At 39.3% G+C, this 26,142-nt stretch overlaps 1 protein-coding gene across 4 annotated transcripts; it reads right to left on the bottom strand.

The window, feature by feature from the left end:
- Positions 1-208: 208 nt before the first annotated feature.
- Positions 209-25,789, bottom strand: LOC122563952 (BTB/POZ domain-containing adapter for CUL3-mediated RhoA degradation protein 2). Of its 4 annotated transcripts, none has more exons than XM_043718281.1 (7): positions 25,701-25,789; positions 11,930-12,254; positions 8,044-8,213; positions 6,055-6,144; positions 5,892-5,944; positions 4,469-4,664; positions 209-3,833 (listed from the first exon to the last, which is right to left on the bottom strand). In XM_043718281.1, the coding sequence occupies exons 2-7, from the start codon at positions 12,141-12,143 to the stop codon at positions 3,597-3,599; spliced, it is 960 nt and encodes a 319-aa protein (XP_043574216.1). In that variant the 5' UTR covers positions 12,144-12,254; positions 25,701-25,789; the 3' UTR covers positions 209-3,596. The 4 variants fall into 4 exon arrangements, with proteins under 4 accessions (XP_043574216.1, XP_043574217.1, XP_043574218.1 ...); XM_043718282.1 differs by lacking the exon at positions 25,701-25,789 and adding an exon at positions 25,494-25,686; XM_043718283.1 differs by lacking the exon at positions 25,701-25,789 and adding an exon at positions 16,592-16,886.
- Positions 25,790-26,142: the final 353 nt, after the last annotated feature.

Here is a 26,142-nt window from a genome sequence, read left to right as displayed (position 1 = left end):
TTTTTGGCATTAGATAACATTTACATTCACTATCATGGATGAATTTACATGGACATTATTTACATTCTTAAAGCTGAAAAATGATCTTGCTATCTTTATTATGCCTAATCCAGAATTAAGCTGATAACTTGATTCTGTTGAAATACTGAAATGTTTACAAAAGGTACACAGATTAGAATCACAATTGTATTTAAAAGACAGACTACACTCAAGCAACACCACATTTTATTAATGTTAGTAAATATTTAATTTTTTAGTACAATATTTAAAAAGGAGCAACACTCTGGTCTAGAAGTAGAAGTACCCTTCCAGAAAGTTATTCCTTACAAATAGTGTTGCTACAGGTTGTTTTAAATATGTGCGATACAGCAACTTTGTGGGGAAAAAAAATCCATCACAGTGTCAAAAATTCTGAGCAGTTTTATTTACACAGTGGTTTCGTGGGTGAGTATTCCAGTGTTAGTTAATCAACTGGGCTCACTGTAAGCCTTTCAGCAACCACAATTTAAACAACCATTTCACAGCTTAATTGCAATATTTGATGTTACAATATTCACAGACGCAAGCAGCACCTCAATCACTGCAATATTTGTGCCTTCGAAGATTTTGCAAATTAGCTCATTAAAAAAAAAGACTTGGAAATTCACACAGGACTGAAATGTAAGTAGACATCAATATATTTGCATTCAAATTATAAGACAAAAATCAATATTGACTCTAAAAAGTTCCCTTTTCCTCAACTGCTTCTCTTATCCTGCGTGTCAATCATTGATATAATTCATTGATTAAAATACTGCAAAACTGGTGTTTAGGTTAGCATGTAAACCTTCTTGAGTTGCAACTATGAAATACTGGGATATTTCATCTACAGGACCAATGAACTGCAGAAGTTAGAGATCAGTTACATGTAGTGATAATCCAGATTTGTTTATTGGATTGTGACAGCTATCTACATGTTGCTTAGGAAACCAAAATGTAAACTTTGAAACCAATTTATAATAAAAGTGATAATGCCAGACCATTTATCATTGAAGCAAACAAAAACTATCCTTTCTAAAGAAATTACTTATATCCTGTGATTGTACACAATCGAAACTCATCTTGGATATGCATTCAAATTTATTTACATTTGAGGGGGGGGATCAAAGATTGGTGGTCAAGCAATTTAGCAGATACTTTGGCATCAATTTTTACATCTTTGAGATGATTTGTTTATCCCTTCTCACACAATTTTGACTGAAGAAGTGAAATACAAACAACTTTGGAGATTTTGCACCGCTGTTGATGAGTGACTGAGTTTAGTCAACACTATCGGTCAGATATGATGGCTGGCAGTAAAACCCGTACAGCCATTTAAACAGTACTGAGATGACATAGTATTTGGCACTAGCCTAGAAATTCAGTAGGTTAAAATGTGTACCTAATGTTTGAAAATTGCAGGTGATAAGCATATGCTCTTCCTCTGCTAAAATTGCATCACGCACTCTAGTTAGGACTGGTCAATATATGTTTAGGGTTTGTATATATTCTCTGATGTTAAACCCACAGGCTCATGGCTAAAAGTATTTCAGGGCCTCAACACGTATACCATCAACCCTTAAAAAGTGTGACTGGAGGTTGTGACCCTGCAGCATGTCAACTTTAAAGCAAAACCTGCCTTCTGGAGCAAGAATGTTCCAATCACCCTTTTACAGGCTGTTGTTGACTATTGCTCATGTTCAACTCCTATGTTTTCTTGCTCTCTCAGAGAACCTCTGGGGCCATTACTAGCACTCACATGCAGCAGTACCATCCTAATGAGGGCAGTGAATTAGTTTACTGTAGGCCTGCCAATGGCCCTCACTGTGTATGGTCATCCTCAAGATAGTTGGGATTAAAGTTCTAGGCTGTTTTGTCTGAGCCATGAAGAGGATTTCCCTTGAGGGCATGTTTTCTTCTGATATAAATTGCATAACATGATAAAGTATTATAATGAAAGAAAGTGCATCCTAGAAACAGTTCCTAGTGAAGCAGAAAGCCACACTGAAAGGAAGTTATTTTGTTTAGATGAAGGTAAAAGGAGCTCAATTCCAGACTTAAGAGTGCAGACTTGATTCTTAATCACAGCTTCAGTTGTTGTCAAATCCACTCTATAGTCAGCCAGCAACTGGTATGATTCAGGGCAGGGGCAAGTGAAAAAGGAAGAATCTCACCACAATCTGAAAACAGTCTAATCCTGACTTGCATCTTGGCTAAGTCACAAGCCCATAAAATTTCTCCGATTGAAAGTCTAACTTGAATTACTCACATAATTCATCAATTCATATATGACTAATGTTCAGTTAGTTTCACAAACATTACATAAAGTCAGTTTCAGCCAACATACCATTATCTGATGCAAACAGTGCACTGTAGTGTCAAATATACCATCTCAAGTTCACACAAAGATAAGCAATGGGCAGTGTACACATACAAAAATAGAAACTTAACATTTTGGTCCAGTTAACATAATTTTCAGATGCAAATCCAATTCCATTATTTTAAAATGATAAGTAAACACATTATCTTCCCAGACTGCCAATGCTACTTATTAAAAGATTTTCCTTGGAGGTTCCATTAAAAACACACCATGTAAAATATATTTCACCATAACACAAATAAAAAACAAACATCACATATTAAAGAGTTGAGAATCATAGTTCATTAAGACTTGGAAATAAAGGTATTAAACACTAGGATTTCAGATAGATTTTGACTAGACCTCACCTCCAAACACTATGCAATGCACCATTTTATAAATGCTATGTTAGGTGTCTGAAATGATAAAGGTGCTGACATAGTTGGTGTGGAAGAATTATTCTTGGAGAAGAATGGTAACTAAAACGGTTTTCTCCTCCTGCACTCCTAAAACATTGAATGTAAAAATGAATGAATGAAAAAAAACGAATGAATGATGAACTTAAGAGTTGTAAACTAAGGCACACTCAATGGTTCAGAAAGTAATTGCACTGTAGTATCTTGATCCATATTGAACAGAAATAGGAGCAAAACGAGTATGAAATTAGCAGACAGGTTTCGACTCAAATGTACTCTTCTGATATTTGAGGATGAATCCTCTTAATGTCCAAAGCCAAAAACAGTGACAAAAAAGGGGAGAGGTGCACTCAATCCCAGGCCTTCATGGTCTGAAGCAAAAGGCATGTAGCAATCATGAGAGGAAAATTCTCATTGTTATTGTTTCCTCCCTCTATGGAGTATGCAATGGCACTGGCATCAAACTTCACCTCCATTGCTAGAGGTAAGCCAGAATTCCATCAAATTGAGGTTTCAGATTTTTGAAACTACTTTAAGATCAACAGAAAGACAACCTATAATGGAGTTAAGGCCAATTAATTCACAACTTTTGACAAGCATTTCAGCTCAAAGGCTTTTTTTTTTAAACAAACAAAAATCAACATTATAACAAATGAAAGAAAATTAACCTTGAAAGCGCAGGTTTTTTTCTCTCTTCAGTCAGTTGCCTTCATGTTCCATGATAACCCATCTGATGATCATTAGTAGATAAAAAGTGTTTTAAAATGTAAATACTGTTCACACCTATCCATCTGATTACAATGTTAATCTCTATAGGTAGCCTGGTGTCCAAGAGGTCTGTCATCATAGGAGCTGTATCTTTTCACATGTATTCGACGCACACGATCTCTAACTTCCAATGCCTCTTCATCTTCACTGTGTGATCCCTGACCAGAGGTTCGACTAGTGGCTTCCAACAACAAGTTATCAGGTACACGTGGAGTTTCATAAAGCAAGACATTTAATGTCTCTTCATAAATTCGCGCTTCTGGAAATTCAACCTATATAATTAGAAGAAAATGTAAACAATTAGAATTGCAATGTTGCCATGTGGTGAATCGGGCATATTGTCAACGTGTAATTTTCCTTTCATGCTTATAATTAACAAGGTGAAACATTTCAAATTAATGTTTTCAGGAAACTCAGTACAAGGAATGCATTCACCTTGGGTTCAACTCCATTTCAAGAAACTAAGTCTCAGAGGTGAAGGGACAATGTTTGACTGCTTTGAAATACCCTAGATCCTATGAATGTATCTATATAATCTGCCAATCCCAAGACAAAGATGATGACTGAAATGTTGTCGCCAAGCTTTATAAATGTTGTCTGCTAGCTTTGAATGTGTCCAAGAATGTCCCCAGGATAATTATGTTGCTATTCTCTTTTCTTTCTCCTTCCTTCTTCTGGGATTACAGCTGAATGCCAACTCAAAGTCTTCCTTTGATATCCATCCTGTACAAAAGAAAGGACTTGCCAAATTCTGATGGCATTTCAGGGTACCACTGGACATAGTTTAAATAACTTTGTATCAGGAGACCAGGCACAAAAAAATACACTTTTTAAAGTCAAGTATTACTAAAGGAATTTTACTCTTACATCAGTTTTTTTTAAAAAATGGTGGTCACCTTTCACGTACCTTGGTTTGCTTCTTTTCTGTTGCATACACGATGGAAGTACAGCAAACCTCTGCAAGTTTGCGTCCCTGCCCATAAAATGACCAGCAGCAAATCTCATCTCCCAAGACATCCTTCATAAAAAGCACTCTTCCATTAAATCGCAGGGATAACTTGTCAAACAGCTCAATGTTCTTCAACAAATTGTCATCAGAATTGCTGGGATACAGAATGACTTAAATTAAACAGCGTTCACTAGCAAAAGTGCAGGAACACATACAATTGTGTGAAGCATTTTATTATAACAGGCTTTTCAAGATCTTCAAAGGCTTGATTTGACAGTACTGTACATTCATTAATTTACGATAACCCAAGTGAGTCTATTTTAGCAGGTGTTTCATAAATAATGCTAAACCTCATCTCTTATGAATCAGTTTAAGTTTTGAAATTTGGCTTAGTTCAAAATAGGGAATGAAGAAAACGCATAAATTATGATCGTGGACGTGGTGAATTTACCTAAATATTTGTGCATTTGGGCTTAGAGACTTTTCAAAATGCAGTTGTATACTGGACACATTTGAATACAACAGGAGCTTTGCAGACTTATATTTTTGAGAGTTGCACAGAGGCATTCCATAGAGTCCCTTGGGACTCATACAAAGTTTCAATCAAATTTCAATCAGCTTGGATACATCTCAAGCTGTGAATATAAACAGATCTGATCTGATTTAGGATTTATTGACCAATAAGGCAACAGCATTAAGAACAGTCCTTCTCCAACTTGCAAGCCCATAAGATTCAAACAAAAAAGAAACAAACTATCAGGGGCTACAGGTTTCATGTGGCCTACAGACCATCACCTGGACATCCAGCAACCAAAGGCAATAACTTATTTCATCCAACTTGCATTTCTTTCAAACAAAAGAAACGGGATATGGAAAAGACCACGCCTATTGTGCAGTTCTTTGCAATAGTGTATAGTGTCTTTTATCAAGTCAAATTTTAAGTTCACTCTTTTTCTAATAATTGTGTGCACACTGGAGGACAATGACCAAATATCTAGCTCTGGAACCAAACATCAAAACTCATTGTTATGTGGCTTAAACGGATTGGTGAAGCATATCACTAGTAGTCATTGGAAAGTCAGGTACTAGAGAAACTGTGAGGTAACTGCCTACTGTTAAGCTCCCTTTCTAAATTATTAGAACTTAATCTTTTCAAACAATGTAGTTCACAATGAGCAGATTAAACCTTACGCCTGACAAAGAATCTCACTGGTTCCACCTGCTCCCCAATGATCTTGCCCAACCTTTCATTAAGCATCTCGAAAATTGTACTGTATGTGAGATGGATATGATTCAAAGCAATAATTTTTTTTAATAAGTCTCCAAAAGCTGGTAAGGTTACATACATCAACAAGGTGTAGCCCAATGCAAATTATCGTACCTAGTATAGGAATATTTGTTGTTGCTTCTGTTATGTAGCAGCTTCACAACAGGCTGTTGGTAAAGAATGAAGGCAGTTAGCTTTTATTAAGTGATATGGAGAATTAGTGGCAAATCTAAAAAAAAAATCTTCCATTACAAAAAAAACACAAAAATGTTGTGACCTTTGCACACGTTTCAATTAGTCGTTCTTCCTCTTTAGGAGAGGTGATCATGGGAATTGTGCATGCAACTTCACAGCATTCATTCTTTTCCTAAAAAGAAATCAAATTACAAATACAGAGGATGAAAGAGGTCACCAGTGAATGAAAGCAATCATATCATTCTTCACACAATTGTACTTTAGAAGCAAAGAAAAATGATATAAAAATTATGGAAATTCAAGAATTAAGAAACTGATAAGGATATGAAGAATTGAATATAAATGCCAAAAAAAGGATTATAAAAGCTTCTGCAGATACATAAAAACAAAAATGTTTGGCTAAGATGAATATGGGTCCACTAAAGCAGAATTTGCTGAATTTTTACTGGGGAATAAAGAAGTGGGCAGAGGGGCTGAATCACTGCTCCGTATGTGTTTTCAGTGAGGAAAATACAGGAAGAATAAAGGATTAGAGATCTAAGTGACTAGGGAGAATGAGGAGCTGAAGGAAATTAGTACTAGTAAGAAAGCTGTACTGGAGTTAATGGGCTGACAGTTGACAAAGCCTCAGAATTTGATAGTGTACAGTCCAGAGCATTGACAAAAGTAACTACAGAATGTCGATGCACTGGTAACTGTATTCCAGATTCTAGAATGATCCCTGCAGAGTGGAAGCTTGCAAATATCACCTCACTATTTAAGAAAGGAGAAAGGGATAAAATGGAACCAGTCAGCCTTGCGTCATTAGTACAGAAAATACTAGAATCTATCATAAAGGATGTTGAATTTTAAAAATCGTCTATTTGGGCATGGTCAAAATTGATTGGCCAATAGAAAACAGTATTTAACCAGCTTAATTTTTCTGACTATGTTGCTAACAAAATTGATAAAGTGCAGTCAATGGATGTTGTACATTTAGATTTTCAGAAAGCTTTTTATAAGGTCCGCCACAAAAACTTGGTTAACAAAATTAAAACACATAGTACTAGAGATATTGTAGTAACATAGATCAAAGATTGACTAACAGACAGAAAATTTTAAGAATAAACAGGTCATTGTCTTGTTGGCAGACTGTAACTAGCAGAATCTGGCAAGGGTCAGTACTTGGGTCTCAGCTGTTCACCCATATCCATGATGTGGCTGTGACACAATATTTTCAAATTTGCAGATGGTACAAAGCTAAAATATTTTCAGAACGATTTGGACAGTTTTAATGTTAGGGCAAGAACATAGCAGATGGAACGTAATGCGAAAAATGAAACATTATACACTTTTATAGGAAGAACAGAGGTGCAGACTATTTCACGAGTAAGAAAGGTTTGGAGGGACATAGGTCAAGCGCAGGCAGGTGAAACTAGTTTAGTTAGGGAACATGTAAAGCGTGAACTGGTTGAACTGAAGGGTATGATTCTACTCTTTAAAATGGTGAGAGATTGGAAAGAGTAGATGTGCAAAGAGACTTGGGTGTCGTCAGTAAGTCACTGATGGCTAATGTGTAAATGCAACAAGCTATTAGGAAAAATAATGAAGTGCTAGCCTTTATCAAAAGGCAATTTGAGGACAGAGGCTAATCTGTCAGAATCTAACAGAAAACTTTGCTTCGAAAGTACAGATGATTGGTTGGACTACACCTGCAGTACTGTGCGCAGCTTTGGTCTCCTTATCATAGGAAAGATAACATTCATTATTCATAGGAAGGTTAAGGCTGGGGTGGGCTGGGGTGGGTGTGGAGCTGATAATGTACTAATGCAGATCATGTACTCATGGCTTTTGAAGGTATAGTTTGGCAGAATTAGATTTTCTGTCAGAGGACTATTCAAGGTACAACTTTTACTTTGGGTTTAATGCTTGTGCTGCCATTAGAGAGTATGTTAATGAAGACTGAGACAACAGGATGTTTACTAATACAGCAATGCTCTAGTAATACACTTTACACCTATCTTTCACAACTGAAAAAACTTTGGAAAAACTAATATGTTGTGCTAAAGAGAGTGTATCTGCTGCAAATTACCTGCAATGCAGTCTGACACATATCCACCAGGCCCTGAATGAGATAATATTTAGCCTCTGCCAACAGTTCTTTAATTTCCCGTCTACTCTTTGGAAGAATAATCGAGTCATCCCTCAGATAATTCAAAACTGTGCCAAAATGTTTGCCACAACGGTCAATAAGAATCCAACCTGCTTGGAAAAACAGCAAATATTCCATTGTAGAGGGGTGTGATTCAAGGCAAGATTACACACCATGCAGAATCAAATTCTGTACCCCCTCTAAATTACTTAAATTAACACAAGATTCTGTGGTTAAAAAGACTATTTGAGTCTTCAAACCCCTCCATGCAAAATCTGTTTACTTTCACATACTCCCCACTTGCCTGGATGAATGCAGCTCCCATAACACATCCGAAGTTGACAACACCCAGGACAATACAGTCTGCTTGTTTGGCAGCACATTCACAAATGCACATAGTACATGTGGCTGTTACTATCTACAAGATGGGCTGCAGAAGTTCTGAGGCCCTTATACAGCACCTTTCAAATCTAAGAACAGTACAATATTGAAGGCAAGAGCAGCAGGTACATAGGAAATACCAGAAGGTGCAAATCTCCCCTCCAAAGCACTCAGCATCCTGACTTGGAGATGTAGCACTTTTCCTTCAGTATTCCTGGGTCAAAATCCTGGAACTCCCCTGAAGCAGTCAGTCTACCTATATCAGTTGCAATACAGTGGTTCAATGGGGCAACTTAGCATCACTTTCTCAAGGGTAAATAAGCATGGGCAAAATGTGCCAGCCAAGCCAGTAATCCCCACATCCAATGAATGAAGTTTTAAAAAAAAACACATTATTAATTTCTACAAGAAAGCTCACCAAGGTTTCTTCCGATCCCTTAACAATGAGTAAATCTTGAGCATACTGAATTTTAGAAACATGTTATGCAAATTTCTTTAGCTTCAAGATGATGCCTTGGTATTATTAAATTATATTCTACCCATCACGGAGTCAACCTGACTCAGTTGACAGTAATCTTACATATGAAGCTTATAGGTTAATCCATATTCCAGAATTTCAGGACAGAACCAGGAAGACAGTTCAATACAAAAATGAGGAAGTCCTTCAAAAGACCAGATGTACCACCCTTAGGGTCAACCATTGAATTGAGGTCTCAATGGTTCTGATGAAGATCAAAAGATAATCTAGAATTATTCAGAGAGGAGCAAATATCTCTTCTATACCACAGCCAACAATTCTCTCTCAAACAACAATAACTGCTGCATGCCAGATATGAGAATGTAAAAATTAGTAGTAGTAGACATATGGCTCCTTAAGACATCTTTGCCATTCAACACAATCCTGGCCAATCCTTATTCCTCAATTCCTCCTTCCTGTTTGCTCTCTATGTTCTTCAATTCTTTCTGATATCTACAATGCTCTGGGATAGACAATCCCAAAGATTTAGAACTCTCAGAGTGAAGAAAGCTCTCTTCTCGGTCCAAAATGATCAGCTCATTATCCTGAGATTGTTCCTGTGCTCGCGACACTGCAGTTTAGTGGGGGTGGGGTGGAGGAGGAGGAGAGAAGAACCTCATGTCTACCCTGAAGAGCCCCTTCAGAATAAATTATGTTTCGATGAGATCACCTCTCATTCTCCTCAACTCTAAAGAGTATAAGCCCAATTTATTCAGCAAAGAACTGTGCTATTTGAATGTACAACTGCTTCTATTTGAGAGATACAGCTCAGCCAAATTCATTTTCACTTTAGCTAAAGGGCGCCTTGTCACATTTCCTATTCCAATATGCAAAGTGATACATTATCTACATTAAAACCTGTTTGTTGTTCTTAAGTGGTTCAGAGTTCAATAAATGCCATCACTCTCTCACTTATTACCTCGTCAAATCTTTTAACACCATAAAGTGAGCTCCTTTGTTTTGTTTGCTGATGTGTGAATCATAAGGCAACCAAGAATAGATTCATATGAATTCCATTAGTCACCGTCTGTCTCTCTTTCTCTCCCCACTCCTCATCCCCGGCATACTCTTCCATGTCTGATTTGTTTTTGTTGGTTAATATACCATATTCTATAATTCTAATCCCACAAGCATTCCATATGGAATTTCATTGAAAATTACCTAAAAATTCAACTAGTTCAGACATTGAGTTACACTAATTTGGTCCAGTGATTTAGTTGCCATGTCAAACATATACACTATGATTTCATTAGATACAACCTAAAACTGCACATTGGTTAGAGATTTATTTTCAACAAAACCATGTCCCTTCAATATCTGTCGTGTCGCTTTCTTTCAATCGAATTGATAGTGATGGACCAAGACAGGAATTTAAGAGATATGCACTGTAGTGACAATTAAACTGTAAAATGTGTACAATTAAGTTATTGTCTCATCACATTAAACATAATAAGATGCATCTTTAAGAAGCACTTTAATAGAAGTTACTTTTGCACCACAAAGCCCATGAGAACTTTGCTAGCTCGTTAACACTGTAATAAATAATTTGTATTAAAAGAAAACTGGATCAGATCTGGTTTTTAAAATGAAAGCATTGAAAATGTACAGAGAAAGAGGCATTCTCTGAAACATTAAATAATATTATAATCCAAAGAAATCAGGATTAAAATTGGAGACATTTAACATTTTTTTCCAATAATTTACAAATAAACTTGTCGTATCACCTGACGAAACCAGACCTCCTTCAAGAAGATCACGAAGGAATGTCATTTCAAAATGATGTTGAACGTTTGAGTTTATATATAATTTTCTTGTAGGAAAAAATGGAAAATTACCAGATTAGGTCACAAAACTGGATGCAGCAAGTTCAAAGCCATTTTGTATTCTGGTGTATCATAAGATCTCAAAATGTGCTCACACAGTCTTCTCTGCATCCATGAATCTCTAAGCATTTCGCATCCAAGGTTGGCATCAGCTAAATGTAATTTGGTTCATCTTCTCTCCATACCTGGCAGTATGCTACACTGTGAAACTAGGTCTTGAACGATTTTCTCAATTTAACAAAATAGCCTTTTGTTCCCACACTCATCGCAGAGAAGTTATTTTGTATGCAATACAGACTTCAAGAATTTATCATCTGCATTACAACATTCAAATGTTAAATGTACAAAAATAGTAAACGACAACTAGACAATGCAACAATACCTGGTAGACTTGTAATAGATATAAATTAGTACGTGTACATACTATACATTAATGATTTCACACTAACCTTTCTCGCTTGCAGTAACAGTTTACCAAAGTGTAATTTTTCCTGAATCAAAATCTCAGGAAAATGATCCAATTAGAACTACGTGGTACTAATTTAAAACATATCTTGAAAATGTATAATTATTAAAATACAGGTATGTAAATTTAACTGTTTATTTTGCTGTGTTTACGGAGACCCAACTTTAGACATGATTTTTATCACACCTACACATTGCACAATTCCAAAAATAAATCAAGTTTACAGTTTCAAAAATAAAATCTGTTTATTTAATGAATGTGAATCCCTGAAGCCAAGTGACAGCCTCTCTATTTGCTGAGTTTAAGGTAATTAGCTGGTAGTGGGGACATCATAATTAGACATTATACAATACAATTTGCTTTGGAAAGTTGAGCGCCACAGCTTTATCTGAACTCCCAAGGGTAAAATTGATGGTCAGCATTCATGTTGTTATTAGTGTTAACTGGTCTTGCTTGTATCTCCAATTTTAATTATTTCTAAAGAACTTTTATTTGCGGAACATCAAGTCCTGCCAAACTGTGGTAAATGTGAGGAATGATTTCAGTATATTAATACACATCAATATATGCATCACAACTCTGAAAACCTAAAATTGGTTTTCTGGTTACTTCTGGTACTTGTGGTTAGATTATATTCACCTTCTTTGTCAGTAAGCACTTCCATTCTTCCACTAAACATTGCCTTTAGCATAGTATCATGTCTGGTTAAAATCTGAACAGTGGTATAGTACAAGGAGCCTCCAACATTTAATCGGACATATTTGTTCCCCATGCTTCCTCCTTTAAAGCTGAGGGCTTTGGGTTTGGCTCCAGAAGATGGGTATAGTGATGTTAAGCAGGTATCTCCAGACATTTCTCTCTGTAGATAAATAGTAACTCTGCACACAGTTGGCTTAAACTGTCCCGCCGTGATCGTCAAGCCAAGGTCTGGCCACACTCACAAATGCTCTTAACATATGCACCACTGAAAAAACAAGGAAAATTATTTTGTAATACATGAATAACTAGAAACAAACAGTATTTTATACTTAATCTGAAAATATGTTGCATTATAGGTTATCAAAGCTATCATTACTTGAGACATGAATATTATTGAAATTGTTAATCTGGTGACTGTGCTTTAAGAAATGTTTTCAATTCTAATACTAAAACGTAAGATAAAGGAGGGAGTGGATAATTCAGGCCAATAATGATCATTATGAAAACCATTGGTCTTCAACCCTATGAGGACTTCCAGATTTCCTCAATTAGAATTCTAATGGTAAATTTTAGTTTTGTTTACCTTTCAGCATTTGGAAAACTTTTGAATATGCATTCAGTAATTAATGATGACCTGTCTTTGTATAAAAAATTCAATTGAAGGGCTCATGCCCGAAATGTCGATTCTCCTGCTCCTTGGATGCTGCCTGACCTGCTGCGCTTTTCCAGCAACACATTTTCAGCTCTGATTTGCAGTCCTCACTTTCTCCCATAAAAAATTCAATGTAATGATGAGGACACAAAGCAATTCAGTAATAAAAACAAACAAAATGTATAATTTTAGGAATTAAGTTTCACAATTCAAACAAATGACAAATTTTAAATTTGTAAGATGGTTACTAGGAAGACTTGAGTTTCAAATTAAAGCTGCTGGTGACATAGATCAATTTCTCAGTTGAATTTTCTTGAATGATTTGCTGACTATTGTGGATATTTTAAAAATAATTCTCAGGATGTGGATGTCTGTGCATCTATTGTCCATCTGTAATTCCCCTCTATAAACAGAGGACGAGCTACCTTCTTGAAATCCTGCAAGTTTAAACGTTTTACACAAATGAATGATTTGCTTGGCTATTTCATAGGGTAGCTAAGAATCAAGTACATTGCTGTGACATTGAGTCTCCTCACAGATCAGACTGGGTAATGATGGCTGATTTTCATCCTGAAAGAACACAGTAAACCAAATGGCTTTTTACAAGATGCAGTATTCAGTGTGCACCAATGGTGGAGGCAATGAATACTTAAGGTGGCGGGCAGATTGTTGTTTGAGGGTTTGCTGTGTGCAAATGGCTGTTACGTTACACTTTTAAAGTGTGTTTACTTTAAAAGTACCAATATTCTGTGTTTTTCTGAGTTTATGAAAGACTCAAGGCAAATACAAGTTTTCAGGTTTTTTTTGTTTGAATCTTGCTAATAACAAAGTCAAATTTAACTTTTCATGGGGCGCTACTCATGGCTGGATAGCATTTGGGCCATTGAACAAGCAAATTTTTTGGTTCTATTTACTATTGAATTACCTCTTAGATCGAGGACAGCATTGGGTATAGAACATAGAAAAATACAGCGCAGTACAGGCCCTTTGACCCTCGATGTTGCGCCGATCCAAGCCCACCTAACCTACACTAGCCCACTATCCTCCATATGCCTATCCAATGCCCGTTTAAATGCCCATAAAGAGGGAGAGTCCACCACTGCTACTGGCAGGGCATTCCATGAACTCACAACTCGCTGAGTAAAGAATCTACGCCTAACATCTGTCCTATATCTACCACCCCTTAATTTAAAGCTATGCTCCCTCGTAATAGCTGACTCGTAATATGTCAGTAATGTTCCACAATCAAACATTCTGAGAATATGTAAGTTTATATCTGGACGTGGATTCTTTATTATTCATGAAAGGAAACAAAACCTAACAAAGTTATGGGGAAGGGACAAAAGAGGACAGTACACTTTTGTTCTGAACTTTGTATGCAATACAATGAGTAATGTCCTTCCACACCTATTAAATGAATTGCTGAATCAGACTAATGACTCAGCAAGATTTCTCAAGGTTGAAACAAATATTTAATCATGCTGATGACAGCCTCATACACTCTTTGAAATATTAACGTTCAATTACACCCACGCAACAGAAGACTGACAAAGATGCAAATAAATGGGCAGACTTTTAAAAAAGTACTGGGCAGAAAAACACAGCCTTCCTTGACCTAACATATCACACTAACCAAATGTAAACACTGCTTGAACCCCTGCACCTGCTCCTTCCTACAAAGTATCACTGTATATTTTTTACTTAAGCAATCATACAGTAAAATATCTCAGTAGTTGTTGTGGTTCTGTTCGCCGAGCTGGAAATTTTTGTTGCAAACGTTTCATCCCCTGTCTAGGTGACATCCTCAGTGCTTGGGAGCCTCCTGTGAAGCGCTTCTGTGGTGTTTCCTCCGGCATTTATAGTGGCCTGTCCCTGCCGCTTCCGGTTGTCAGTTCCAGCTGTCCGCTACAGTGGGCGGTATATTGGGTTCAGGTCGATGTGTTTGTTGATGGAGTTTGTGGATGAGTGCCATGCTTCTAGGAATTCCCTGGCTGTTCTTTGTTTCGCTTGCCCTATAATGGTAGTGTTGTCCCACTACAACACTACCATTATAGGGCAAGCGAAACAAAAACAGCCAGGGAATTCCTAGAGGCATGGCATTCATCCACAAACTCCATCAACAAACACATCAACCTGGACCCAATATACCGGCCACTACAGCCGACAGCTGAAACTGACAACCGGAAGCGGCAGGGACAGACCAATATAAACACCGGAGGAAACATCAAAGAAGCGCTTCGCAGGAGGCCCCCAAAAGACAGCTAACGATCCGCATCCATGAACATCAACTAGCCACGAAACGACACGACCAGCTATCCCTAGTTGCCACACACGCAGACGACAAACAACATGAATTCGACTGGGACAACACTACCATTATAGGGCAAGCCAAACAAAGAACAGCCAGGGAATTCCTAGAAGCATGGCACTCATCCACAAACTCCATCAACAAACACATCGACCTGGACCTAGTATACCGGCCACTACAGCGGACAGCTGAAACTGACAACCGGAAGCGGCAGGGACAGGCCACTATAAATGCCGGAGGAAACACCACAGAAGCGCTTCACAGGAGGCACCTAAGCACTGAGGATGTCACCTAGACAGGGGACGAAACATTTGCAACAAAAATTTCCAGCTCGGCGAACAGAACCACAACAATGAGCACCCAAGCTACAAATCTTCACCCAAACTTTGAATATCTCAGTAGTGCCTATACTTTAAAAGGGCCCTCTTGTGCCATGTTAATGTCCCTACCGCACCCGGACTTGGAGATCCAAATTCAAGCTCTAGAGGCGTCTACTAACATTTCTGTACAGGTTGATTAGAAAAATAGGTTAATTTTTTTAAAAGAATTTTTTTAGTTCAGCTCTGTAAATCTGAAGTAAGCATATCCTGTACTGCCTCTACAGTACAGAATGAACAGCATTAGGCCTCATTAATGGCATTTGGTAGAAACAATGTGACTTCCTAAATCTTAATATATAACATTAGATTAAACACAGGACAAGGCGCTGAGGGACTTCACAACAGAATGTATCGCTGAAAAATGCTGTCTTTCAGTTTTGAACTCCTGTTTAGTTTTAAGGGCAACCACTGTGGCCAAAAAAACCCCAGGCATTAAATTCCTCTAATCTTTCATCTGGAACTTACAAAGAAACGACGAGTGATCTAATTGAAATATATTAAATTCTCAAACAGATAGTGTGGATGTTAAGTCAATATATCCCCTGGGGGAGATGAATTTGGGGTCAGCCATTTACAACTGATGAGCAATTCCTTTCCTATGCTCTGGAGGACTTATGCATTTGATGATGAACGGTCACAGACTTTTTAAACAGAGTATATCATAAAATTACAGGATGGCCAATGAATTTTGGAGTGATTATCCATAACACACTGTATATTAGTGGCAGCTAGCTACAACAGGGCAAGTTGTAGGAAGCACCTACACATACATCATAATTCGTCTATGGGTTGGGCAACTGAGTCCTACTGAGTTCTGGCTGGAACTTATGGCAATGCCAGCTTGAAGACTGCTTTTGCCTCTTACCTCAGTCCAAAATTTTGTAGTGGTCCCCTTTACACCAGCCATTCGCAGTACCACCTAATATTGACATCCACAGGATTTTTAGCCATTGAATTTACGGCATTCCCATTTCCTATCTCTTTCTTCCTCCAGCTCTACAGTTTTATTCAGATCTCAAATCAATTAGAATATGAAACTAGACACTGATACTTTTCCAGATAATATGTTTATTGACAAAATGCAGCATTTTGTATGCCTACTTTTGACATACTAATCCAGTGTCTCAGATGTCACTATACTATTTCAATCAAACCAAATTAAACTCAATAAACATATGACAGCAGTGCTCCAAGTACATAAATAAACAATGGCTTTCATTATGTATCTCAGCAATACAATTAAAATACCATTAATATCATACCCCATCCTTGAAGCACACCACTGGAAAATATCCTCGCAGTCACATCTCTGTGTTCCGAAACCCATTCACCCACCACCTTCTTCAGCCACATTTTTGACTAAGTTTCTGGTCATTTCTGTCATTGCCATCCAAGGACTGTGTTAATTTTTGTATGATGACTATGCATCTATGTAATACTTCAGGCCAAGTTTTAAGTTAAAGAATTCAAAAGTTCTAAGTTCAAATACATACTCGGAATGAATCATTTATGAATAAATTGAAAGTTACATACTCATCTGCTGCTGTAACTTTAATCATGTTAACTCTTTAGAAGGTAGTACACCAGTGAATTTTTAAAATTCTAATAAAAAAGTACTTTACATTATTGGCACATTAAAATGAGTGTTAAAACACCAAACCACCAACTAAACGAATTGTATTTTTAAACAGAATAAATACGCTGCAGATTTCCAAATCCATCACTATAACACAGTCTTCAACTTCAGTCCAAAACTTGAGAAGTTAATAATTTCATTTATATGGAAATAATCACCATTCTCAAATGTACTTGGAAAAGTGCTACCTGGTGGGTTAACAATAAAATCAAATATTTCATAGAGGGGCCAATAGTGTCACAATGGACTGAGGGATAAAACTGAAAACAGGTAATGGAATAAATCACAGGTGTGATAAGCCAAATGGAATCTTTCTAAGCTGAAAAAAATCTACGTCAATACAGTTGAGAATAGTAGTATCCAAACCATTAATTGTTGCAGAAATACATTTCAACACTGAATGATCAATTTCAGCAGAATGTCAATGTGCTTACCAAGTTATCTGAGGGAGAACTATTGGTAACAAAATTAAAGCAATGAGATATCAATTATCTCAACAAATCGCATTAAGTTCATTGTTCACAACACTAGATTGAAAATTCAGCCAGTGTAGGAATTTGTGCTGTACTTAATAGAAACAAAGCAAAGTAAAAGCCAAATATTTCACTCTAGCCATTTCATAATTTCCTACATCAGCAGGCACTTTCGTAGTCAAATGAAAAAGCATTTTTTAAGGTCAAAGTTTAAATGCTTGCATTATATAACATTAACTTATATTTACATACTTTTTGTGTAAATACATTTATTAGTGAAAAAACCTTTTGACTTTACAACAATATAAAGTTATTGAAAATTTAACAAATACCAGTACAACAAAAAACCCCACAAATTACAATACAACTACTGTCTACTAACCTACCCAATAATACAAAACAAAACCAAACACTGTGCAAAACAATACCAATAAATAAGTGACTAATAATACAAAAAAAAACACAAAATAACAATGCTCAGTGTAAAGCTCCCAAACAAAAAACGGGAGTGTTGTATATATACCCGTATTAACTCAGGAGCCCCCCTCCCTCTCCAGGGCTCAGCAAACCTAACCACCCTGGTTAAACAAACGCCCTAGTTAACATACCAGACAGATCTGTGTCCAAATAACTCAAAAAGGGCCGCCATGCCTTATAAATAAAAATGTCTGTTATGTGGTGCACCGTATTTGTGAAAAGATCCACGAGAATGTGTGCCATAATTAATTTCCACCATCAAAGCAAGCCTAGCGGGTTCTCAGACACCTAATTCATCAGAATATTCTTCTGTGCACAGTAAATAAGAATATTAAGTAGTTTCTTCCTATGCCCGTCTAAAGATGACAAATTCAATAGATCTAGGAGAGATATCGGGTCTACTCTAACTTTAGTCTTCAATACCCTACCTCTCCCACCACAGCTCCAATAAACATGGAGCCTGTGGCATGTCCAGAAGCAATGGGTAAGAGTACCTACACTTATTTTACATTAGAGGCACATTGGAGATGCCCCTTTTTAAAATTTGGCCAGACAATCCAGTGCCAAATGAACCCTGTGCAGAACTTTTAACTGCATAGCCGCATGCCCTATTACAAATTGAGATCTTTCGCATGTTCTCCCATGTCCTCCCACGTTCCAGAAGAGATTTCCACTCCTAGCTCTTGCTCCCAAACCTCACATAACCGGTTAATATTCTGCCAGGCCCTATCATCCAGCAGGCAATTAAAGGGCATTAACCGAAAGGGTGCTTGTGGCATGTAGCAACATCCTCTCTATATCGGGCTTATAGGGCTTAGTGAGAAGCGTAGTTTCCTTCTGGATGAAATCCTTAAGCTGATGAAAATGGAAAAGATCTCTGCTGGGCAGCCCGTATATTCAGCTCGGTTTCTCGAAAAACATCACAATCTCACCCTCAAACAAATCTTCCAAGCTGGAAACTCCTCTCGCTGCCCAAAGTTTGAACTCTGAGTGCATCATCTCTGGTCAGAACCCCAGCATAGCAACTATGGAGTGAATAGCAAAGTCTTGGATAAGCAACCCTCACTCTGATGCATTGCTCTCCATGCCTTGACTGTACTAATAACAATGGGGTTCCAGCAGTGGTCCGTAACTGTCCTCATCTTATCCATGAGCAACAGGTTAATAAGAGGGCACTTTCCCTGGGAGACCTCGATATCCAGCCACATTGAGCCTGGATTGTTACCTTCCCAATTGCACACAAAGGACAGTGGGGAATTCAACTGATATCTCCTGATTCTGGGAAATCAACTCGTTCCCATCCTTGAGGCAACTGCAATTTAGTAAGTTTGATGAGGGGCCACTCAACGCCGGACGAAAGAATGAAACCAACCAATACGTTTCTGCAATGTTGACCTGGGAAACATTATAGGGAGCATATGCATAGGATAAAGCAGATGAGGGAGGACATTCATCTTAATAATGGCTATTTGGCCCAACCACAAAATTGGAACAGCCTCCCATCTCTGAAGATCCTGCCAAATATTGTTGAGCAGATGAGCAAAATTAGTACGAAATAACCGATCAAACATGGGAGGTAATAAAGATTCCTCGGTATTGGAAACCTGCCCTTGACCACTTAAAGGGGAACCTAGGGTCACCTTCAACCACTGGCATTTCCTTAAGGTCCCCCAAAGGCATAGCCTCCAATTTTGCAAAGTTGATCTTACATCCTGAAAAAGCCTCAAATGAATTAATACAATGTATCAGATGGAGTATGGAGGTCATTAGGCCCGATAAAAACAGAAGGACATCATCCGCATACAGTGCAATCTTGTGTACCCTCGATCCCACTTCCAGTGTGGTTATGTGGACATTCTGACGAATGACCTTTGCCAGCTGCTCTATCACCAACGTAAACAACAAGTGAGAGGGGGCAGCCTTGATGACTACCCCTGCCAATCCTAAAGTTCCCAGAATTCACCCCATTGGTTATGACTGTGGCTAGAGGGTGGCAATATAAAACCTCTGCCCACCTAGCAAAGACCCCACCCAACCCAAACTGCTCTCAGGCATAAAAGAGGTACTGGTCAAATGCTTTCTCTGCAGCTAAGGAAATCACCAACCCCTGGATCGATTGCTGCTGACATGCTTGGTTCACACTCAGCAACCTTCTAATATTATTAGAAGACCTACAGCCCCTTATAAAAACTGCCTGGCCCTCTTTGACAATATGGGGAAATACCTTCTCCAATCCTAGCGCCCAACTCTTAGACAGAAACTTAAAATCTAAATTTAATAGAGAGATGGACCTGTATGAGGCACAATCTTCAGGAACCCTTCCTTTCTTAAGAATGAAGGAAATATTAGCTTCTCCCAAAGATGGTGGTAGGCAATCATGCATATAGGAGTGATTGTACATTTCTAGCATCGACCCTGACAGAATCCCTATAAACTCCTTGTAAAACTCACCCGGGATACCATCAGGACCAGGTGCTTTCCCACTTTGAAGTTGCCTAGCTGCCTCCTGTATTTCCTGAACCGTCAAGGGGGCATTAAGGAGGGAGGCCTTTTCCAGGGTTGTCCCCGGGGAGGTCCAGGCTCTTAAAAAAAAGAGCTTCCATCTTGGCTCTCCTATCCTCGCAACCTTCAGACCAAAAAGACTCATTAATCCTTTTGACATCGTATGTAAGGACCCCGGCGCAGTTTCTAACTGCAGTAATGGATTAAGGAGCACGCTTTTTTCTAGTCAGATATGTTAAATACTTCGCTGGCCTATCCCCATATCGAGCAGCCTTTGTTTCACAAAAGCAAGTTCTTTCTTTGCGGTTTGTGTAAGTATTGAATTCAAGGCAGCCCAAAGGGCTGTGATCTGCTGTAGCTTGGTTACCAAAGGCCTCACAAAACATGCCATCTCAGCAGCTTTCGGCCACGTCTCAAGTAGACGCTGCTGTTCTCCCCTCGGTCATTTCCGGCTAGCCAAACAGGAAATAGCTAATCCCCTAGCAGAGGCCTTAGCGGTCTCCCATAGCATAGATGGACTACTAGCTGTGCTCAAGTTGATAGTCAAGTCGTCCTGAAACTCCCTCAAAAAGCATTCCACAAATTTGGAATCCTTAAGGAGAAAAGGATCCAGATGCCAGTGCCACAAACCTAGCCACTCACTCTTGGCCTTAACCTCCAAATATACCGTTGTGTGATCAGAGATACCTATATTCCCAATTTTACAACCCATAATTGAATCCAGAAGTGTCGAGGGAGCCAAAAAATACCAATCCTTGTGTGACATTTATGTGAGTTTGAAAAAAAATGAAGTCCCGCCGGTAGAGTGAAGATATCTCCAAATGTCCACCAGCCCCAACTCCTCCCATAAATCAACCACCTGCTTGACCTGCGAAGAAATAGTTGAGGGCCCACAAGGCATCCTGTCCACTGTTGGATCCAAAGGACAATTGAAATCCCCCCCCCCATAATAATGTGCCGTGTTCCAAAGGCACTCAACTTAGAAAAGGCAATAATCAAAAATTTGAGGGGATGTGCCAGAGGACAGTAGACATTTAAAATGCTATATTCCTCCCCACGTATTAGGCCTTGAGTATCACAAACTGTCCTTGCTCATCTTTCACCTACTCTAATAATGTGAATGGAAGATTTTTCTGGATAAGTACAGCCACTTCACTACTTTTAGTAGTAAAGAATGAAAAGAATAACCAATCATAATCCCCTGTTATAACTTCAGATGTCCCCCATCATCAAGATGGGTTTCCTGCAACAGACGATATCAAGACATTTCCCCTTAAAGCTAGCACCTTTTTTCCTTTAACAGGTGGATGACTTCCCTTGATGTTCCAGGTGCATCATTTAACAAGACACTTAGCCCTATCCCCTTTCAGAGATCCTTGAACCCCCGAGGAGAACCCTGCTTGCAATGTGCCGAGCACAAGTAAATGAAGAGTCGCAAAATTGTGTATACAAAAATACCCTATCCTAACTACAAACAACTATTGCTACCAAAAAACTACAAAGAAACCAAACATAAAATCTTGAACAGGAGACTCTCCCCCCTGCCGACAGGGGGCACATGCCCTACCCATTCCCTCCTGCACAGCTCCTTCAGGCCTGGACTGTGCCACAGCCTTAGGCAAAAATAAATAAATAAACAAGGAGATGACCCTTAAGTCAACAAAAGACGACAAAGTCAGAATAAGCACTCCTATCCCCGGTTCCATATCACCCAACTTGTGACTAAAAGAATAAAAAAAGGGGAAAACAACAAAAGGCACCCACAAAATTCTGTGATAAAATCCAGTTATAAAAATATAATAGGAACAATATATTCCAAGAATTTTTTAAAAATTATGGAAAGAGAAAAAAGGGAAAGGGAAAACACAGGGATAGAAGGAAAACAGGAGGAACATTAACCGTATTCTTCAGACTAATTGGATAATTTTAAAGTGTCTACAAAGTTCTTGGCTTTATCCGCAGTCAAACATATAAACTGAATCTGCGTGGCTGAAATGGAGCACCGCGGGGTACCTCATGGAGTACTGGATGCCCAGGTTCCTCAGCTTTTTTTTTAACTTCATCGAAGGATTTCCTCTCTCAAATTATAGCAGCTGAGAAGTCCTGGAAAAACATGATCTTTGACCCCTTGTGCAGCAGTGCCTGTGGATCTTTCCCCAGTAATCTGGAGGCTTCTATGCTTGTACCTGTATGTGAGGAAGTGCGATAGGACCAGGTGGGGCACTGTACAGGCCCAGCCCCTCAATGTGCAGCCGTCCAGATTCAATTTGAAGGCCCAGGAACTGCGGCAGCCAGTTTTCAAACAAGCTGACTGGCTACCCACCATCTTCACCCTCTGTGAGCCCAACAATCCAAAGATTCGTCCTCCTACCTTGACTTTCGAGGTCGTCGACCTGATCACGCAAGGCCTGCACTTCCTGCTTCAGTACCTGCATCCGTCCGGACAAGGACCCGATAGCCACTTCCAAGCCTGTGGTTCAACCCTCCACCTCCTCTATCCGCTCCCCGAGGACCTGGAGCTCCCCGTTCATGCTTCTGCAACATGGACACGATGGGTTGGACTTGGGCACGGATCGCCTCAATCACAGCCTTAACCTTCATGGTAAGTCTCGCCATTGCTGCTGCCAATTTCTGTGAGTCTGTCAGGTCCCCCGGGTGTTCGGGAGAGGCTGCTGCTGTGGGGGAGTGTCCTTCATACTGCTGTTTGCTTGCTCCTTTTCCTTTTGGCATCCGTCAGACTCCAAATTGTCAATGAATATGTGTTCTTCATGTTTTTAAATTAACAATTTCTCCATAGAAGTTGGCCAGGGATTGTTAAAAAAAAACCCACCAATATGCCTTGGCTGTTAGGCAGAGCTATCCAAGGCAGTTCTACTGAATCGCTGCCTTCTTGCCAAGTCTACATACGACTTTAACACAGTAACATGTTCCAAGGCACATTTCATAGGAGAGCCAAGAACCAAAATTTGATGCCGAGCCACAAGAATGAGATGGTAGATGACCAAAAGCTTTATCAAAGCAGTAGGTTTAAGTGTCTTAAAAGACAAACAGCAGTATAGAAATCTTTCGGAAGGGAATGAGACTGGTAAAGACATAGTCACCAACAACAGAGGAATTAAATTCAAGTGACCAGAGTATGAACATTATAGACATGTTGGGGAGTTAGAGTCTGCAGGAAATTGCACACGGCAACAGGCCCACGGCAGATGCTATTTTCCTGGCCCTACACTCATGCTTGGAACATGTGGATAACAAGGACCCGTACATCAGACTCCTGTTTGTTGACTTCAGCTCCACCTTCAACACCATAATTCCAACCAACCACATCTCCAAACCCAGATCCAGAATTCTGCTTCACCCTCTGCAATTGGATCCTTGGCTTCCCGACCCACAGATCACAATCAGTAAAGACGGGCGACAACATCACCTCCATGATAATCCTCAACACCAGTGCCCTACAAGGCTGCATATTCAGCCTCTTGCGATATTCCTAATGCTGACACGACTGTGTGACCAAATTCATCTCTAACTCTATTTACAAATTTGCTGACACAATTGTATTGCGTTGGATCTCAATCAATAATGAGACAGAGTACAGGAAAGAGATAGAGAGCATAGTGGTATGGTATAAAGACTACAATCTCTCTCTCAATGTCAGCAAAACAAAACAGCTGATCATTGACTTCAGGAAGCAGTATGAAGGACATGCCCTGTCTGTACCAATGGTGCTGAGGGGAGATAGTCAAGAGCTTCAATCTCCTAGGAATAAATATCACCAACAATTTATCCTAGTCCATCCATTCCACTTGACTGGTGTGCCTCTACTTCCCTTGAAGGCTAAGGAAATTCAGCATGTCCACAATGGCTTTTACCATTTTTTATGAATGCACCATTGAAAACATCTTATCGAATGCTTCACAGCTTGGTAGGGCCCTGCGCAAGACCACAAAAAATTACAGAGTTGTGAACGCACCACAGTCCATCACACACATCAGCTTTCCTTACATTGACAAAGTCTATAATTCTGTTGATTCAGAAAGCAGCCAACATAATCTATGACCCCTCCCACCCTGGTTATAATCTCTTCCATTGGACAGAAGACGCAAAAGTTTCAAAACACATAACAGCAGATTTAAGGACAGCTTCTTCCCTGCTATTACCAGATTTATGAGCAGACCTCTCATGTATCAGTGTTGATCATTCTCTGCATTTTCGCTTTATTCTATACCCTAATATACTTACATAAGGTATGATTTGTCTGGCTAGCATGCAAAGCAATACTTTTTGTTACTTGGGTATGAGACAAAAATAAATCAAATAAGATCAAAATCAGATAAGGAAGGATAAAGTTCTGGCAAAATCTGAAAATAAGGATGAAAACTTCAAAATGCAATATCACTTAATTGGGCAGAATGGACACTGAAAGGGACTTGGTACACGTACAACATATGGCAGAATGACAAGTTTTGAAGGGTAAATCATGGGAAGCTGAGACACATTGGAATAGCAGTGTCTGAAGATAACAAACACATGAATTTGTTTCAGCAGATGAACTGAACCAGGGTCAGGCTATGTTTCAGGGGTGGAACTAGGCAGTCTTTGTTTGGGAGTCTTTTATTGAAGTCAAATTGAATGTTAATGTTGGAAATAGCCAGATTCAACTGCAGACAATTACTAAGGAGGAGTGGAACCAGTAACAAAGGGACTGAAAGCAACAAAAGCTGAAGGCTTCTTTCATCTTTCCAACATTAGTAGAAATTGCTGTTGCTGAGTACAGTCTGGACAAAGTTAAAAATCACACAACATCGGGTTATAGTCCAGCAGATTTATTTGGAACCTGATGTTGTGCAAATTTTAACTCTGTGCACCCCAGTCCAATACTGGCACCTCCACATCGTGAGTACAGTCTGGTCATTTAGAAACAGTGGGGATGCTCAGCAGTATTGGTGAGGCCAAGGGGAGAACGTGTTGAAACCGATGCAGCCTTGGGAATATCCAGTTCCACCCTTTACCAATAGCCTAGCCCAGTTAAACGGTTCAGTTAAAGGTCTCCGGTCAGTCTGAGAGAGTGCCAACCTCTACGATCATTTCTTCCAGCTGCCATGAGGAACGTGAACTCGCTTCTGTTGAGACGGTTGCTGACATGTCCATCCCTTTGTCGATGGGCGCCCAGTCCGTTTTGCTGAACTCGCGTTCTCACAGCACCGTCCACAGCGAGTTAGATTGTTTTAGTCAGGTAATTCACTCCCCACCCATCCACCCCCTCCGAAGTAGGCCCAGTACCTGCAGGAGTTACCGTGCCGACCATCCAAACCACCACCGCCGCGGCCGCTCCTCCTCCACTTCCGGCGCGAGGGTGGTCGCACGTGACTTCGACCCCCGCCGGCACCTGTCTTACTGCGCAGGCCTCCCCCGCCGGCACCCGACTCACTGTACACGCGCACAAATATTTCCCGCCGTCGTCTTGCACTGACAATACAGCCGGAGCGACGTTAAATGGTTGGTGCCATTCTTAGCAGGTCCACCGGTAAATTTATCATTTAATATGACAAAAGAGCGAGGTACGATTGCTTAAATCGCTATTCTATGTTGTGCTGAAGTGAGTCATTTTAAAAAATCCTTCTGTCTCCTAAAATTTCGAAATAAGGCAAACGAAAGTTCACCGCTCTGTCTGCTGAGAGAGATCAAAAATAAAGAATGTTGCACGAGCCCACACTGCGTTGAG

The sequence above is a fragment of the Chiloscyllium plagiosum genome, chromosome 28, assembly GCF_004010195.1.
Source record: "Chiloscyllium plagiosum isolate BGI_BamShark_2017 chromosome 28, ASM401019v2, whole genome shotgun sequence".
Classification (NCBI taxonomy): domain Eukaryota; kingdom Metazoa; phylum Chordata; class Chondrichthyes; order Orectolobiformes; family Hemiscylliidae; genus Chiloscyllium; species Chiloscyllium plagiosum.
The sequence above is the reverse complement of the archived record's forward strand: the minus strand, read 5'-3'. Positions and strand labels throughout refer to the sequence as shown.